Source organism: Musca domestica, unplaced genomic scaffold (genome assembly GCF_030504385.1).
Source record: "Musca domestica strain aabys unplaced genomic scaffold, Musca_domestica.polishedcontigs.V.1.1 17, whole genome shotgun sequence".
Classification (NCBI taxonomy): domain Eukaryota; kingdom Metazoa; phylum Arthropoda; class Insecta; order Diptera; family Muscidae; genus Musca; species Musca domestica.
Window position 1 is genome coordinate 7399583 of NW_026712230.1, and position 19341 is coordinate 7418923.

At 40.9% G+C, this 19341-nt stretch overlaps 4 protein-coding genes across 6 annotated transcripts in view; 3 read left to right on the top strand and 1 right to left on the bottom strand.

Annotated features, from left to right (window-relative positions):
- Positions 1-1540: 1540 nt before the first annotated feature.
- LOC131801617 (ubiquinone biosynthesis protein COQ9, mitochondrial) lies at positions 1541-10762 on the top strand. Its single transcript, XM_059120453.1, has 4 exons — positions 1541-1697; positions 7219-7982; positions 8037-8246; positions 10452-10762. Exons 1-4 carry the CDS (start codon positions 1637-1639, stop codon positions 10488-10490), a joined length of 1074 nt encoding a protein of 357 aa, XP_058976436.1. The 5' UTR covers positions 1541-1636; the 3' UTR covers positions 10491-10762.
- On the top strand, positions 1789-4097 carry LOC101901524 (glomulin). Its single transcript, XM_005181816.4, has one exon. It carries the CDS (start codon positions 2114-2116, stop codon positions 4040-4042), a length of 1929 nt encoding a protein of 642 aa, XP_005181873.2. The 5' UTR covers positions 1789-2113; the 3' UTR covers positions 4043-4097.
- A 1482-nt stretch (positions 10763-12244) lies between the features above and the next one.
- The window catches only part of LOC131800519 (tyrosine-protein kinase receptor torso-like), a 181979-nt gene continuing 174882 nt past the window's right edge, over positions 12245-19341 (bottom strand). For both annotated transcript variants that reach the window (XM_059120452.1, XM_059120451.1), the window contains exon 17: positions 12245-12295. In XM_059120452.1, coding sequence (XP_058976435.1) covers positions 12247-12295 — 49 coding nt within the window. In that variant the 3' untranslated portion in view covers positions 12245-12246. The remainder of the gene's footprint in view (positions 12296-19341) is intronic.
- LOC131801618 (uncharacterized) lies at positions 12305-19072 on the top strand. Of its 2 annotated transcripts, none has more exons than XM_059120454.1 (2): positions 12305-15729; positions 18984-19072. In XM_059120454.1, the coding sequence occupies exons 1-2, from the start codon at positions 15222-15224 to the stop codon at positions 18986-18988; spliced, it is 513 nt and encodes a 170-aa protein (XP_058976437.1). In that variant the 5' UTR covers positions 12305-15221; the 3' UTR covers positions 18989-19072. Both variants share the same exon structure in this region; 1 of them encodes a protein (XP_058976437.1).

Below are 19341 nucleotides of genomic sequence, written 5' to 3' on the forward strand. Positions count from 1 at the left end.
TGTTATTCGAGAATTCCATTTGAAATTAAAATTATTCAATTTAATTTGAGTTTTTCCATTTGTAATTATAATTATTTTTTCGTTTGAATACAAAACCAAAAATACAAAAAGTATTTGACATTGGCTTTGTATTTGATTGTTTGAAAGGCAAATAATATAATTCGAATTACAAATGGAATAGTTCGAATTTTAAGCGGAACTATCGAATAACTATTGAAATGTTACGAATTACAAATGGGAGCATAGAATGATACAGGGTGAGATGAAAACAACTGCAATCAACTTAAGGCTGGAAATACATAAAGAGCATATTTGGCTGGCTTAAGTCATCGGCTGGCTTCTTCGGAAATGAACAAAGGAGCCTAGGCCCAAAATCGAACTAAGTCAACCTAAAACTCCTTTGTTCATCTACGAAGAAGCCAGCCGGTGACTTAAGCCAACGAAACAGCTCTTTATGTATTTCCAGCCTAAGAGTTGATTCGCTTCGCCGAAAGTAGTGAAATGCCGAATTTGGTTTTCTCCGATGAGAAAACATTTATTGTCCAGCAGTTTGTGAACAAACAAATTGATCGTGTTTACTTGCCAAAGAGATCAGCTAAAAAGGTGCACCTTCGGTTGGCCGCCAGTGGTGGTGATGGTGTGGGCCGGCATAACCGCCGATGGTCGCTCTCCGCTCGTATTAATCGACCGTGGCATCAGAATAAATGCCGAATATTATCGCGAAAATATTTTGGAGGGTGTATTAAATTCCAACAGGACTCAGCACGAGCCTCCCAAGAATGGTTACAAAATGAGGTTCCTCGCTTAATTTCTAGCGCACAATGGCCACCAAAATCTCCGGATACCAATCCGTTGGACTATTATCTCTGGAGTATTGTGGGAAGTAAGGTTGGCACTAAGTATCGATCACCTCAAGCAGGCGTCGGGAATGGGTCAAAATACCGCAGAGCAACATTCGGGCAGCGTGTGACGGTTTCATTTACCTTTGAAGGCCATACTTCCTGCCAAAGGTGACCAATTCGAACAAATCTGAACTTATTCAAAAATTTGATGGTATTTCCCACATTTTTTGCTTTTATTCAATTAAATTTAAAAAAAATGTAAAAATTATGGCGTTTGACTTTTTTGCATTCTTTATCTCACCTTTCACGACTACCAAAAGTCACTTTCAAGACTACCGAAAGAAAAAAATTGTATTCAGGTGATTGCTATGCCCCACATTGTCTTCGTTCCTCCATGGGGACCCGTTTCTAGTGCAAGGTTGCAAAGGTTAAAAATTCTTGTACGTAAATGAATACATAATTCGAATAAAAACTCCAATAAGAAGGTGTCGTAATACAATCGGCCAAGTGGGTTGTTTTTAAACATCAAATGTGAACTCCCTTAATAGCAACTACCCTAATGGCACGCATTTCTTATTGGAACACCCATTCGAATAACCAAAATAACAGCACTGTGCATTGCTTTGACAGCTGTTCTCTCTTAAATCTCCAATTCCAATAATAAACAAAACAACAACTCTTTGGTCGTTTTTTATGTTGCGCTCTCTCTTCTGCTTTCAATTTCAGTTCTTATTTACAAGTACAAAAAGACGTTTCGTTTGTCGTTTCTGAGTGTGGTGCTGGAGTAGAGGAAAATGGCAAATTTTAGCGCTTTAAATAAAATAATAAAATTACAAAAATTATTAAATAACAAAAGTAAGTCAAGGCTATGGACATAAAATAAAAAAAGGATGTGTGAAATATTTCTGGACAATATTTAAAATACAAACGCAGTTAAAGTATTTCACAATAATTTGTAGCCCCATGGTGGTTGATTCTTCTTGTTACGAAAGTGTGATTTTTTTGTTGTTGTTCTTTTGCGCTAAAACTAAATTGTAAGAGAGTGTGAGAGAAAAAAAGTAGTTCTTGCTAAGAGCACGAACCGCTATGAATGACCTCTTTTTGTGAGTGAGGCAACAAAGCATTGAATTCGTACGTCGAGATTACAAAGAGGCATTCAGTTCGCAAAATTTGCAAAATTAATTTGCATTAATTAATGAATTTTGTGAATAAATCATTAGAAGTAAATAGAACAAAGTGAAGTTAAAAATAGACCTTGGAGACATCGAGCAATGAGTGAAGAGTTGGAACATGAATATTCAATGACTGATGAAAATGAAGTCAGCTTTGACAAACCGGCACCGCCGACCGAACATGGGGAAAATCTCAAGGCTTTGGTCAAACAGCTGATCAAAGAACGTCAATATGAAGGTGTTGCTCTGCTATTCACCAGCGCCAATGAGGCACCGCGGAATGTGTCCTTGTTGCGAGAAATTTCCATTGATTTATACAATGATGTGTGCAAAGATTACCTGACTGAAGAAGTGCACCAGAAGGAACCGGAGCTGTTCATATGTGCCGAAGAATTGTTGAAGACAATGGCCGCACATGCCCCACCAGAATCTTTGTTAATGGAATTGCTGGAATTGGTGGAGGAAAATATGTTCGAACGCGTCTTCAACTCGGCCTTGAGAGCTATGCAAGTGGTCCTCTTACGGCTTGGCGACCGTAAAGCAATGTCACTGGAATGGGCATTGCAATCGATTTGGACCCGCTTGGCCATGTTACCAGAACCCGAGTACTTATACGTCGGCTATGATGAAAAGGAGAAGCAACTTCTGGAACAGGATGAAGATGTTCAAAACATATTGATGCACTACATAACTCTGGACTTATTCTATCAGCCGCTTTTGGCCGATATCTGTTCCAAGCCACGCAGTGAAAAGGAGATATTCCGTAATTGCACATCAGCCAGTAGACGTAACATTTTGTGTTGTTTTCTGGTCGATGTTATGGGCAATCCCTTTTCACTGCTCGACTTGAGCAACAGGTTGGAGAGTAAGACCAACACCTATTCGCTACAATGTGCCCGTTCTCTGGTACAGGGCGTCATCAAGTGTGTGCCCGATCCTTACTTTTTCCTCTCGTTTGTGGAGACAAAATACCGATGGAAATTAAAAGCTAAAGAGAACGATGGTCTTACTGGAAATAGGATTGGCAATAGGTTCTTGAGTGAAGATGATATGCCACTGGGCAACTTGGCCATATTCTATTATTTACTTATTGCCGAGGGTATTGGTGCCTCACATATTCCACGAGTTTACAATCCCATGTATGTCTGTGAAATGACGATTTATTTGGCTCAAGAATTGCTCAATGAAAAATTTCCCGCTCTTCATGAAAAAGCTCTAAAACTGGTGGAAAAATCCCTCACAAATTTGGCAAACCGAAAGATACCTTCCATAGATCTAGATTTGGATATTCACAAAGATTTTTGTAAATCTCTATGTCATCTGGTGGGATTTTCGTCACAGACCCATATACGGCAACAAGGTGTTAAAATATTACGCCAATACATTTTGTCCTTCGACGATGAGGGAAAATATCTGATCTTAAAGAATCTTATGGCCACTGTCAATCACCAAGGCCTTTGTGGTTATTTGAGTACAATCTACAAGGATTTAGTTGCGGAAGCATTGAAGACATCATCACCATTACCCACAACATTTGCGGGACAAGATTTCCGTTCCATTTTTCTCCATAACATCTGTAAACTGCCACATGGTGTTGAGACTGATCTAATCGAGAATTCGGATAAAATCATTTCTACCCTCAACGCTTTGCGTTTCATTGCCCTGAAAGATGCCGAAAATCGCACAGGATTTTGGTCCTTTACCAAGGACATTGAAGAAAACTATTTATCGCCCTTGCGTAAAGGTTTGGATTTGTCCGAGGCCCATTACAAAGGTGAATTGAAAAAGGTGCAGGAGGGTCGAGACACCCCCATCGATATGGAACAATTAAAGATGCTGGATATTGCTGTGCAAAATGACACTACCGGGGCTGGTGTGGATTTCCAGTTGAGTCGTGACAAAAAGATTGAATTACTCAATCAGAATCTATGTACTTTCGATTTGATTCGAAGTCTGCTGGGACGTGTTTGCGAGTGTTTCGACAATGCTCCGAAACATGAATTGAAAAGTGACGCTTTGAATACGTAGAAACGTATCGAACAAATTATGAAATAATAATAAATGTTAACTTTTTTACACTGCACATGTTTGAGATGTATTGTTTTAAATTTAGTTTAACTTGATGTATAAGGAATTTGGCATTAAGGTAGTCAAAGTTTTTTTCTTTGTGAATGTGCTGCAAAGAAACAAGGGATGAAAGAATTCGGTCAAATCTTCACAACTATAAAGTACAGACTAGGTATAGTTTTGTTTAAGGAGATTTCGTCATCCACTGCAACGGAAGCATATGGTCGTCAGCATGACCATATGCTTCCGTTGCAGTACGGGAAGCACCTTCGCATTCTCATGTAGAAGTTGCTCTGGTGGCATGAGGTGGGACACTGTCGCAGTTCTCAGGGCAGCATTCGGGCAGGTCTGGATGTTCTTCCACTGCGTAGCACTTATATTCGCAGACCACACTGGGCCGCATAGGTTGTTGTTGCTGTTATAGCAGCTCCTACTGCTGTGTTCGTTCTGATTCATCTTGTTCGGCAATTGCTTCTAAGTCCAGCTACAAGAAAGACGCAAGCTGTACGGGTTGGGTCCACTACGACACTGGAGTTAGTTGAGTAGGTTTGGCGGGGCAGCGAAATAGGTGCAGCGTGTCATGGGGATCTGTGTCACAAACTGGGCAGATGTTCTGCACATCGCTGTCAATCCGGGCCCAATACGAATTGATGCGACTGCATCATCCGGATCTTAACTGTCCCAAAACTACTCGGGTTTGTCGGGGCAGCTTTTGCTCTTCTGACTTCTGAGACCGCGTCAGAGTGAATACTATTCAGTCGTGCTTCATAGGCCGAATTGGTCGAACATTCCACTTCATAACCTTCTTCCCTTTTTCTACTATAATTATTTTGTAAAATCAACATTTCATTTAAAGTAAGATCATTCAACAATCATTCGAAGTCTCGTACAAGCAGATATGACTGTCAATATACGTCTTTTTATTTATAAAAGTAGTTGGAATTTCAGACCCTCAGGTATATAATTTCCTTGAATTTGCACTGTAACTTTTTGTATATTTTGATTAAGTCGAAATCCACGATCGGTGAAAGTTCTTGTGTCTTGTATATTAGATTGAGAGTGTGCAGTGTTTTTTTAATTTAATTTTTTATACCCTACAACACTATCTGTTGGGGGTATTATAAGTTTGATTGAGTCAAAAATTATGTAACACCTCGAAATATTGGTTTCCCACATAGGAAAGAATATATGGATCTTCCTATCTCGCCGAGCTGAGTCGATCTAGCTATGTATGTCCGTCCGTCCGTCTGTCCATGTTAATTTGTAATCACCCTACAGGTCGCAATGATGGCCCGATCTTCACGAAATTTAGAATGGAGGTGGGGTTAAGGTCAGAATAGAGATAATCGCACAATATTTAGGGGTCGAAATGGACCAAAAACTGAAAAAAATCCTGATTTTGCAGTTGCTCTACAGGTCGCAAATATGGGCCAATCAACGCGAAAACTAGCATGGGGCTAAAGCTTCGGGCTGGGCAGAAGCCTTCCAATTTTGATGGTCATCGGGTAATATTTAGTGGGTGAAAAAGACTAGAACATTTGTGTTAAATAAAAGTCAAATTTCCATTAAACGGCGAATATTTTTAGTCCCGGCGAAATCATAAATAGACGAACAGGTCAATTCTGACCGTTACGTAGATGCCGATAGTAAATATATCGGTTATATATAGCGAAATATATACAATGTGTATATACACAGAAAAGGAATGTTAGATGGAATGGTTGGACCGATTTTGACAAATTTTGTCAATTCAGAATGCCCTCTTGACACAAAAGTATAAAATCTAAAAAATCGCATAAAAATAAGTCAAAAATAATGTTAATATAGATTTAGTAGTATTTTGTGAAATTTTTTATTTTTTAATATTTTTAATTGCATGCGATTTTTTCAATTTGACTTATAATATTAAAGTGTACATTTTGTAATATTTTTCCACCTTACAACACAGGTTTGGGATATTATATATAGATTGCAAATATCGTCCGATCCTCACGCAAATGGTATGGTTAGGCTCAGAAGGGCTAGGTCTATTGTTTTCACAGATGTCCGCAATATATTTAGGGGTTGAAATGGACCAACAACTAAAAATTTTCCTAATTTTGCAGCCGTTATAAAGGTCATAAATAGAAACCAAAGGACACGAAATCTCGCATGAAGTTAGAGTTTAGGACAGCGGGTAGAATGGACCACTACTTTTGTCTGAAAAATACCAACATTACTTACAGGCGATGTCCGAAATATACAAAATGCGAACTTCTACCTATTTTTTGCTGATTTCGTTGACGAATATAGCCAAATATCGTAGACAAGAAGATCGTATAGTAGAGTCTAAATTTGGAGATACAGAGGGGCCTTTTACTTTTGGAGATGATCGCAAAATACGACGGGGTGCGTAAATATTGGGCAAATGTCCCTGGTCAAAATGCTAAGGGTAGTGCTCCATTACATAATTTCAAAAGCGAAATATTCCAAAATGGATTCGGACATAAGAGGGCTTTTAACATATTGTAGTGTTGTAGGGTATCACATAGTCGGCCCCGCACGACTATAGCCTTTGCTATTTATTATACCCTACACCATAAGGTGTTCAGGGTATTATGTCTTTGTGCATTTTTTTGTAACAGCAAAAGGAAACGAGATAGACACATAGTTCCTTTTGATGATCTGCTTAGAATCACATTCTGAGCAATTTATTCATGTACAAAGTTCTGGTCGCATTTATTCCCCGATCCAGATGAAATTTTGCACGAGTCATTTGTTTGACCCAAGGGCGAACCATATTAAAATTGGATATAATCGATTAAACTTTATATATAGCTCCCATGTATATCTTCGTCCGATTACATTTTCAGATTTGACTATAGCTCCCATATATATCTTCGTCCGATTTGCCTTTTGTTATGCACAAAACGTGTAATATTAGCCAAATGTGATGGAATTTCGCCCGACTTTTAGACTTTCTTTATTGGTTTTTCGATTGATATTTTGGGTCTCCGTTATTTAATAAAAAGTCTTACAGATCTTTGTTAGTTTTCTTGTTTATTGAACAGCTGTAATTTCTTGATAGAAGACGCTATACGTAAAATATATTAAACATTTTAATAACTTTTACATGCTTTCAATATTTTTATTTTCAGATGTTAACATAAGCCATGTTGCCTGTCGTAACTTAATCACCTCGCCAGTTGTGGCCATTAATTATGACAATTCCCATGAACAAACCGACAGTAAGAAACTCCCACAATCTCTGCAATACTGGAACTCTTTGGCTGCTAGTGATAGTTCACGGAATTCAATTGGTCGATGCTCACTAAAACTGTCCACCACTACACAATGTCACAGCACTAATCAGATTAGGACATATTGTAAAAAATCCACAGAAAGTATTGATGAATTTCGGGCCAGAGAAGAAAAACGTGAAGCAGAATTCGAAGAACAAGAAAAAGCTAAAAGCAAAGAAGAAGAAAACGAAAGAGATGCCAAAGCCGAGGCTGTGCGTGTAAAAATCTTAGAGGCTGCCTTACAACATGTTCCCACTTTGGGCTGGACCCGCAATGCCATTGTACAAGGAGCCGAAGATGCCGGCTATCCCAGTGTGGTACATGGCATGTTCCCTCAGGGTGGTTTCGATTTGGTCTCCTATTTCAATGGCAAATGCAATGAAGAACTATTGAAAATCCTCAAGAAAGAAACGGACGATGGTAAAAAGGAAATTGGTAACCCTCTAGAATTTTTGGTACGTTTTGTTCGATTACGTCTTGAGATGATGGCACCATACAAGGGTCAATGGCCTCAGGCGTTGGCTTTAATAGCATTACCACAGAATGCCTCGACAGCTTTGGCTCAGGTTCTAACTCTAGTCGATGATATTTGTTACTATTCGGGAGATCGTTCAGTGGATGTAAGTAAACTTCAATTTTTTTTAGAATACATTTTAAATTTCCTTATTTAATAGATTGGTTGGTACACTCGCCGCATTGGCCTGGCAAGTATTATGAAAATGACAGAACTGTATATGCTACAAGATCACTCCCCGGACCATCGAAAAACCTGGGAATTCTTGGAAAATCGTATGGATGATGCAGTGCAATTACAAATGACACTTATGAAAATTGGCGGAACAACATCCGGCGTCCACAGATCTTTAAATTCAGCTTTTACGACAGTAAGTTAAATTGAATTCTTAAAAGCATTAAGGGCTGCTCTTTGACTTCGTCGTTTTTGGGCAGGGTTTTAGATACAGAAAAATAGTAGTAGTAGTAGAAATAGTTACTGAATTATTCTTCTGAGGTGTGTTCCCTCCGAATTTTACGGGGATGCAGTCCACTATTGTGATTGTCTACCAGTTACTTGGTAATCCACAGCTTAAGGTTGTTCTTTTCGTAGTCTAAGCACATTTTCCGTTGAAAGGTTTATCGTTACCTGGAATATTGTAATGACCAGGAACCCAATAGAGCTTGATGGACAACCCAGTGTTTTTCAAATATCTCCTGAATTCCAAAACAGCCCTAGACTTAATTGTGGAGGAGTTTAAAGTTTTCAGTGCTGCTTGGGCATTATTCCTCGTGACCAATAGGTCTATGGCTTTTTTGACCGCAAATAATTCGTTTTTAAGCTTGTACAATTATTAGTAGGGCTCTTTCAACTTTGTCAATGTGACATAAGTAGGATGACTTTTTCAAGGGATACCACCAGACTGGAGCTCGATATGCTGAGGCATTTGGCTTCAGAGGAGAGGTTTAGCGTGACCCCATCTAGCAATGGTCTTATAAATGAAGGACATTTAAGTTTCCTCCTTAAGCGAACGAGCTCTGTCTTTGATGGGTTCACGCCTAGTCCATGGTGACGTGCCCACCTTGATAAGGTGATTAGAGCTCCCTGCATTAGGTGTGAGATTGTTTGCAGGAATTTCCCAGCAATCAATAGGAAAGCATCATCAGCTTTAGCGGCTACCTTTTTCCTATTTTGCTCCAGATCTATGAGTATGTTGTTGATAATTAAAAGCCAGAGCAATGGTGAAAGAACATCACATTGCGGCGTGCCACTGGTGACCGATTTTCTAACGAATATTTCCCCAATGTTTGAATTGATAATTCTGCTACTAAGCATGTTATCAATCCAATCTATAAGGAGTTGAGGTACCTTAAGTTTTAAAACGGAACCATTAATGGATTCGAGTGTGACATTGTTGAAGACTCCCAAAAGCTGCCAAGGTGAACAAGGGGTCATTCGTGCTTTTCTCAATGTACCCTACAATATCGTGTTGCGCTGTTTCAACGGATTAACCTTTCTTGTAGGCATGTTGAACAGTGCTGATGACAGTCGGGGGTAGTAGAGATGTGGTTTCTGTGTCAATTAGCCTTTCTAATGTTTTCAAAAGGAAGGATGAAAAACTGATCGGTTTCCCCGCTTTTATTATGTAAGAAACCGTAACTTCCCTCCATAGTACCGGGATGTGGAATAGGCAAAGACAATTGGAATTGGAGATATTGACGTCGAAACATACTGTGAAATGGCGGGAATAATGTCGTCTTGCCCGGATGAATGTGTTTATGGTCCACCTAACGTTTTGGGTACTAATGCGTTCTTCTAGCCCTACAAGTTTAATAAGAACCCCTTTTATCGATAAATATACCATTTAAGGTGGTATTCATACTCTAAGGAGGTCTTTAAACTATCTTCTTCTATCTTCAGAATTCGTATAGAAAAAATTGTGGAAGACCTCTTTGGATATCTATAGGAAGTATTCTATATATAGTTATATTACATTTTACCTATTTTCTAATTTTCCTATTTTTGAAGACTTATTCACCTTTAGAAAGATCCCAAATATCAATATATTTAGTAAAGACACATGCATTATATAATCACCAGAATACCTATAGAAGATGTTCTTTATAAAGTGCTGATAATATTTCTATGCGATGTAGTTCTTATTCATCCAACGGCGTACTTCTGATTTCTATCTTAAATAAGCGGCAGTGATTTTTTGATTTTTGTTAGTAATTTAACTGAGTCTAAAACCTAGGTTTGACCGATACTTTTTCAGTCGGGTTATGGTATAAAATGAATTGTTATTGTAGTTCAGTCTCCAACTTGAATATATCTTAGATAGGTTTATGGGCCCTGCGTTATATTTATTCAAGCGATATATATGGGTCTTTGGGATGAGCAACACACTTGATATCAATCTATTTCACACACAATCTTCTATACAATAAGGAGTTGAATATTTTTTAATTCAAACTTTGTTCATTTGTTTCTAAAAAATCCATATTATTTATATATTTAGTAAAATGCCTAAAAGTATGCTTTACTTTTGTCTATGTTCATTTTCATTAAATGATCAAATTTTTATTTTTACTTTCAGGCTCGCAGTATATTGGGCTTAAACTACAACAAATCTTAAAATATACAACATACACCCACTATTCTCAATGCAAATGGACACACACAATCCCACTGGAGTAACCATACAATGGTTGCTAGCACCTGCAAATTCCTACTTTCTAGTTATGTCCAAAGTTTTGTTATTTTGTTAGTTTTTTTTTAATTACCAATTCGATGCTTTATAATTTATGGTACGGCCCCTTTCTTGTCTTGAATATAATATTGAAAAAATGATGTTTATTAAATACATGAATGTAAATAAAACAAATGAAATATTTTGAACGAAAGAAATGTGGTTTGTGTACGATAAATTTTCTTTTAATAACGGGTACAAACAAATAGGTATTTTTATATTTCTGCTCGGCTCCCATATATATTATTATTAAATTTTATGTAAATGATTAATACAAGACAAATTTAGCCTGCAAGAACTTTTGTCAAACTTGGTGAAACCCAGGGTGAGGTGAAAAAATTGCAACCAACTACAGACTGCTGTCATTTCTACGCCACTCGTCCGACAGCTGTTAAAATTATTCCAGTGACAGCACATTATATTGTCTACAAGCGAACAAAAGCATTTTGGTGAGTGTGATTTCTTTATATTTGGCTGGAAAACCACAAGTGGCTATCGTTAGAGTACTCCAGCATTTAAATGTGAATAAATCTTTTGTGCCTCGTACCAACGCTCGTTACCGTGATACTAGTAGCGTAGCCCGACGTCAAGAAAATGGACGGAAGAAAACAGCACCATCAGCAGAAATGGTTCGAAAAGTAAAGAAGCCACCTAATCGAAATCCGCGTCGCAGTGGCCGAAAATGGCTCGTGAGCTGAACATATTGGCCGCAGACCTTAGACATTCCAACAGGACTCAGCACCATCGCATTCAGCACGCGCCACCCAAGAATGGTCTATCTCGCTTCCTTGTCCATGTTGCAAACAAATTCACAAAGTCATAATACCCTTACCACTATCTGGTGTAGGGTATTAACATTGGAAGTGCTTCAAGATTTGTACCTACAGCTTCCATCTTGAGGGTTACTAATCATCAGGTTTCCGGATATGATTTCTGGACTCCATTAACTTTATTTCGATTAAATTACAAAATTTCTACTTACACTTCCATGGGTAAATGTGCAAAAAACCGAAGATCTCAAATTATTAAAAGTCTTTTATTGATTCTTTGGTTTGCCTTGGGACACCAAGAACAAGTACAAGTACACAAATACATATATACATATATAGTTAACTACAAATTCTGTTTAAAAAGGGAATTATTTACAGTTGATTAAAAAAATAACTTATTGACTAAACACAAATTCGATATGCAAATTGCTAGTTTTGTTTAATTAAAGAGACGCCAATTATTTGGAATTTAATTAAAATGATGTGGCTACAAACATACACACAAAGAGAAAAAATCCGTACATTGATATTTACGTAGATTTTAAAAATATAATTTTTAAATACATAAAGTATATACACATCGTACATATCTACACTCATATATATTACACACAAATACCAATGCAATGCGATGCAATAAAAATGATGATGGTATCCTATATCGGAGGCACAACACCTGTCGTCCGAAGATTGGTAGTTGAGTTATGAATACATCAGCAGTTTGGGGAAAAGGATAAAGATTGATTGCAATTATTTTAATCCTTGTCACCATCAGCACTAGCATCGTTATTCCACCTATGCACACATCCTGTGGTTAATTGCAGCTTTGAAAGGGTATCTCTTTCTCTTGTCGAAAACGTTTTATTGTTCATCTACAGGGGACTCAAATATGAATCATCGTTGCATAGTTGTTGCACTGGACTGCAAAGAAAAAAAAAAAAATAACAACAAAAAAGACACAAAATAACATCAATACAAAGCATTTTTTCTGATAAAAATAATAAATATGCATTTGTCAGAGTAGATTGTGGAATTTAGAATTGCAATGTGAATAATTTGTTTGAGGTTACCGATTCTGAGGTATTTTCCTGTAGAGAAAACAGCATACTATGTGGTTTGAGGGCATTTTTTCCAAATAATGATGAATATAACCCAAAAAGAGATATTTTAAAAGCACATAAAAATGAGAAATTCCAAAGCCCAATAAATTTCTACATGGCCATCTTCTTCCATATCTATAAAAGAGGAAAATGTTGGTAGTTTGTTTGCTTGTAATTTATAGACTCAAAAATCTCTGAACAGATTTTCTTTAAAATTTCCATATATATTATAGCATCGCCTGAAAGTAACATAGGCTATATACCTTTTTATAATGCCACTTGAAACTGGAGATAAATCATCAGAATCGGAGGAACCTCCAACAATTTTAAATGTAGTTTGCAAATATCTATCGATCGGTTATAGATGCAGTTTTTAAATATGAAATTTGTAATGAGATTTGGTACAAAAATAATTTTACAAAATTATATTGAAAAAGATTTGGATATTGCTCCCATATATTTTCCGGCCGATTTCATGTATTTGTTGAACCAATCATGCCCAAAAAATTGTCTTAAGGCGTTAAATCGCACGAAATAGGCGGCCAAGTGACCAGTCCCGAACGTGAAATAAAAGTTGTCTCAACTAGAACGCAATTTTTAATTTGGGTGTCATACGAAGAGTCATTGTTTGACATTTGAACAATTATTATTGTTTGTTCGCGGAAGCATAGCTGAGTGCTACCGGACGCGTCCACGGTTTGCGGATAGTGGGACGCCCGGTAGATATATCGGGCAGCTGCGAATCAAATAAGCAGTCGCGGACAGCTCAGCGGTTTCTAGGGGGAGAGTCTCGGACTAAATACCCGAGTGCCTGTGATCCCTGGACTCGACGAGGCGGCACTGGCGCCCCTAAACTATCCAGTCAACGGCCTGGTCCACCGCAAAGGACCCCCTAATGCTGGGGTGTTACGTAAACCGTGAACATCAGTATTCCAAGGTTTGCAGTCAGGGTACCGACTGTATTAGAACGGTTGCCTCGTCGATACCTGGGCGCCTCGACGAGTAATAGGCTTAGCTGCCAAGTCCTTACCATGATATGGAGGCTATGTCATGGCGGACATCGTCACCTCCAATGTCCCGATAACTTATGGAGAACAAAACTAAACAAAAAACAACAACAAAAACAAAAACATTAACCGACAATTATTCAACCACCTCTTCGGAGGTGTCGACCCAGGACATGGCCATGGACAAGATTTTAACTTCGGGCGGGGACGTGACTCTGGAAACGTACAGAGACGTAGTATGTGAAAGCATACAGCGACAGAGTGAACAGCTGTCCGCCCTTCTAGAGAAGACCACTCTAAGGCTCAGCCAAGAGAGTGTGCCCTCCGGCTTTGGGAATGACTCACCCCTCTCTGATGAGGAACTTGACGTCACCGTCATACCCTCATCTTTGAGGAGTGAGTCAGCTTCAAAAACTGTAGAGAGCACTCAATCTGCTGCCAAGGGGGGGTCAACTCCTGTGGAAGGGGTTACATCGGTACCTACCGATGCGACCAACCTCCGGATCGAGGATGGCGTCGTGGAAAGGGATACTGATGTTCCAACCAACCGCGATGCCTCCGGATCGAAGGAGGTAAAAATAAGGAAGGGTTACAAACGGTCGGTGAGGTACTGTAAGAGCTTCATCGGTCGCGAACCCTTACAAATTACAGAGAGGGAAAAAGCCCTGATTAGGGTGAACATGAAGGCAATAAGGAAGTTCGAGAAGAACCATCCGGAAGTGCCTAAATGTACACTCGAAAAGGACCTTGCCTCTCTCTTTACAGCCCCCGCTAATAAGGTAAGTCCGTCTGAGGATAAGCCAACTAGTGGGGCTGGGGTGAAGGACAACACCTCTCCCGGTGGTGGAAAGACAGCTTCGGCTGTTGCACCACCAACGGAATCTAGTGTAGCCCCCACCACTTCTAACTCAGGAAAACGGAGGAACAAAAGGAAGGACGCCCCTAACGGAAATTCTGCCCGGTGGAACCAAAGGAGGCCAAATCCTCTTCTCGGGTAACGATGAAGAGAGGACGGTCAACGGAGGAACCACATCCCGAGGCAAAGAAACCGTTAACGGGCAAACTTCCTCCTCCGCCAACTGCGGCTTCTACGCCAGTAGCTGTAGCTGGTAGGGAGGTAGTGGCAAGGCCGGTGCAAGCAGCCTCAGTGGACCCTAGGTCTGCTAAGGCGAAGCCTGCTACCACCAACCCACAACCTTCAAGCCAGACATCAAGGAAGAGGAAACACTCCCAAACCCTGTACCCGGACAATCTCCGTGTAGCGGTCATCGACCGAGCTGAGCCGGAAGGCAAAATCAGCGAAAGTCGGTGGCTTCTCATTGAGGACCCTCTGAGGGAACAGGTTTTCCTGGGGGAGGATCCTTCTAGGTTACAGTTTGGCAGTGCTACCGTCTACAAGGGAGTGAAGGTCATCTGCTGCGAAAATGAGGAGTCAAAGAACTTCCTCGTGACCGCAGTAGCTGGCCTTCAGGAACTTTGGGATGGAAGTGCACTTGCTGCTGTATCCCTGAAGGATATCCTCTGCAGGAGGATTTTGACAGCATGGGTGCCGCCGCCCTCTGTGGACCCGGCACGCGTGCTGATAATATTGGGGAAGCAGAATCCCAATCTCTGCACGGACGGCTGGCGCTTGGTTGGCTCAAGTACGGAGGGAGGGGGCCTGGTCATAAAGGTTTCTGTTGATACTGCTGGCCAGGAATACCTTCAGGCTCGTGGAGGAAAATTGCACTTCGGCACAGGATGGATTCGGTTCCGTCTAACGCCGCTGTCGCAGTAGGAGAAACGAAGCCACAGCTGCTTAGCATTGTGCAGATTAACCTGCATCACTGCAAGGCAGCTGGGGCTGAGCTTCTCCTATCCCTCTCCAAGCTTGAAGTTGACATAGCCCTGGTCCAGGAACCTTACATTTTTAAGAATAAGGTAACTGGGCTAGGGAGTGAGCGGTACATCACCTATGCCACCTCCAATGGGGAAAAGGTTAGAACGTGTATCGTCGCTAAGAAAAACTTAAACTTAATCTTCCTCAACAATTTCAGCGGAGGAGACGCCACGGCGGTCAGATTGGAGACTAGGACGGGCAAAACACTATTCCTCGTCTCCCTGTACCTTCCCTTCGAGCACCCCGACCCACCAGGCCAAGTGGTAGAGGAGCTGGCCTCAGTACTGGGTGGAAAAGGCGGCCTCATCATTGGATGTGATGCAAACGCTCACCACTCTCAATGGGGCAGTAGTAACACCAATGCCAGAGGTGAGTACATTTTTGATTTTATCTTATCTCATAATCTCAAAATCTGTAACCGGGGAAAGGAGGCGACTTTTTGCATTAAGAATAGAGAGGAGGTCATAGATCTCACTCTCACTAACATGGATGAATCACTTATACTGAACTGGAAAGTTTCGACTGAGTGTTCCTTCTCGGACCACCGGAAAATAACATTCCAAATTTCGGTAGAGGGATTGAATCAAAAACCGCATAGGAACCCGAGAAGGGCTCGATGGAATCAATTTGCGGAGCATACCGCATGGATGCTTAAGTCCACTGGTGATTTTCCAGTGGCCTCGGCATCGGATGTGGACGACTCCGTCAAGTTGCTAACAAAGATCCTGATCGGCAGCTATGAAAGAGCCTGTCCGCTAACCTTCCCGGGTAAAAGGCACCAGCCTGTCTGGTGGTCGAAAGACCTAGCTCAGCTCAGGAAGACTAGCAGACGACTATACAATAAGGCCAACAAGACCAAACTGGGTACGGACTGGGAAGCTTATAAACTAGCCTTCAATAAGTACAACAGTGAGATCAAGAAGGCCAAGAGACGGTCTTGGGTGTGTTTCACCGAGTCCATAGATGATGTCAACGCAGCCTCCAGATTCCGTAGAGTACTTTCAAAGGACTCAAAATCCATTGGAAGCATAAAGCGGGCTGATGGTAGCTGGACTGACTCAGGTTTAGAGACTCTCTATCTATTAGCCAGTACTCACTTTCCGAACTGCTCTGATGCGGTATTTGACCGATTGGCAACACGGCCTAGTCAGCATAGTGGGAGATGTGAATCTGACTAATAGTATTGTTAACACCCCCAAGATTTTGTGGGCCATTAACTCATTCAAACCTTTTAATTCACCGAGTCCAGATGGCATTATCCCCGCCATGCTACAGCATGCGTCGGCGGAGATAATACCAGTCCTGGAGGTGATATTTAAGGCTTGTTTGCGTCTTTCTCACATCCCACTACTGTGGAGGGAAGTTACAGTCACTTACATTCCCAAAGCTGGGAAGCCAAGCCATGTTCTTCCAAAAGACTACAGGCCTATTAGTCTCTCGTCTTTTCTATTGAAATCGCTAGAGAGACTAATAGACATAGAGATCAGATCTCTAATACCCCTGACCTCTTTAAGCACTGCTCAGCACGCCTATATGAAAGGCAAATCTGTTGAGTCAGCGCAGCACGACGTCGTGGGTTATATAGAGAAGAACCTGAACAGCTCATGTTTCACGTTGGCGGCCTTCCTCGATATCGAGGGGGCCTTCAATAGTGTTACATTAGAGGCAATTCACAGTTCTCTCGAAAGACTTAGTGTGCCACCACTTCTCGTCGACTGGATTGATGTTATGCTCAGCAGCAGAATCATCAACTCTAGCATCGGGGAGTGTTCTGTTAGGAAAACGGTCACTAGGGGTACTCCACAAGGAGGCGTTTTGTCACCACTGCTTTGGCTTCTGGTGATAAATAACATTCTACTTGATCTGGAACACAGCGGAACAAAGGTCGTGGCTTACGCCGACGATGTGGTCCTGCTGATTGCTGGGAGATTTCCGCAAACTATTACGGATCTTATGCAGGGAGCTCTGGTTAAACTCTCCAGATGGGCGCGCTGCAATGGTTTAGGCGTGAACCCATCTAAAACTGAGCTCGTACTTTTTACAAGGAGGCGGAAAATACCCGTCCTCTCTCTCCCAATGCTGGATGGTGTAACTCTAAGCCTTTCTTCGGAAGCAAAATATCTCGGTACCATTCTAGACCAGAAGTTAAGCTGGAAAAGGAATATCGAGGAGCGAGCGAAAAAGGGCTTAAATGCACTTTATTCCTGCAAGAACTCCATAGGAAAGAGTTGGGGGCTTAAACCCCATATTATCCGATGGATATATGAGTCAGTCGTCCGACCAATCCTAACCTATGGCGGACTTGTGTGGTGGCATTCCTTACGGAAAACCACCTTCAGCAGGAATATTGACAAAGTACAAAGAGTCGCATCGCTACTAATTACAGGAGCGGTCAGGAGCACGCCACAATCCGCTCTAGACACCCTACTCAACTTAAAGCCTCTAGGCTTATTTGTAGAGGAACTAGCTGCTAGGTGTGCCCTGCGACTCAACGAATTGGGACAATGGCGGAGTCAACCCTTCGGGCACTCTGTCATTCTTAAGTATGTGGAAAATGTAAGCAATCAGGCTATAGCTAGTGACTATATACTCCCTAGGCACAGCTTTGATCTACTTGACATCCGCATACCAAACAGGGATATCTGGTCCCGTGGCACTCCACCTTTCGACGGTATAGCTGTCTATACTGATGGTTCAAAGATGGAAAGTGGAACGGGTGCTGGAGTCTACTGTGAAAGCCTAAGTATCCGAAGATCCTTCAGGCTAAACAGCGATTGCAGCGTTTTTCAGGCAGAAATATTTGCTGTTAGAATGGCCATAGAACTGCTGAATAATAGAATTAACGAACGGGATGGACCGGTGACTATATATGTCGATAGTCAAGCGGCCCTAAAAGCTCTAAATTCTTTCACAATCAAGTCTATGGCTGTTCTGGAGTGCAAGAATGCCCTGGAAAAGTTTAAGTCAGTTGTCAAGCTCTGTTGGGTCCCTGGACACTGCAACATATCTGGCAATGAATCTGCCGATGAATTGGCCAGACGCGGATCTGAGTCAGTAGATCTAGAGATCGAGAGCTCAGTGAAGCCACCTTTATGCCACTTCTTTCAAGTACTGCATAAACACTACCTTGGAAGATTTCAACAGAACTGGCTATCTGGAAGGGGATGCATCATCTCCAAAAAGATTTGGCCGGTGAACTCCGAACGGAGATCACGGTCACTCTTGTCCATGACGAAGTTGGACTTGAAGCTTGTGGTGGGCCTAATTACAGGTCATTGCAACATAAAGGCCATGACTTCAAAATGGGGGGGTGACGACACTGAATACTGCAGGCTATGTCAGGACGAGGAAGAAACAGAAACGGTGGAACACTTACTCTGTCATTGTCCTACCCTTATCGGAATAAGACATAGGCTTCTGGGTAAGCACTTACTGCCTGACCTGTCATGCCTCTCCGAAACAGAACCAGCAGTCATTCTTCAATTAGCCAGAAGACTAAAATGGCTAAGGACGACACGCTGATTACACCGTGGACGCAAACCCACTAGCTCTTCTAATTCTTCTAAATCTTATATTCTACACTAACTATCTTTCTTACCTCACTTCGACTTTTTTTTTTCTAGACTAGGATGATCACAATGGGCCAGTAGGTCTCCGAGTGGAGTGGTTGTTGTTTTTACACAGCCACACATCCTTTAACCTAACCTAACCTAACCATTGTTTGTTAATAGAAGGTACAAATTAAGTTAGTAAAAATAAAGAGCTGTACGAATGAAAAACTCATTCTCGTTGTGAAATTGTTTTAACAAAATGATGAAAGTTTTGCGGCTACGCAAAATTGTGATCAATTTAGAGTCACAATAATGCTCCAAAAGAGTTAACTGTAGAGAGACTAATGCATAACTTTAAAATATTTATATTAATACCTTCAGACATATGGCTACGGAGGGTATATATCATTTGATACGGTCAAAAGTGCTC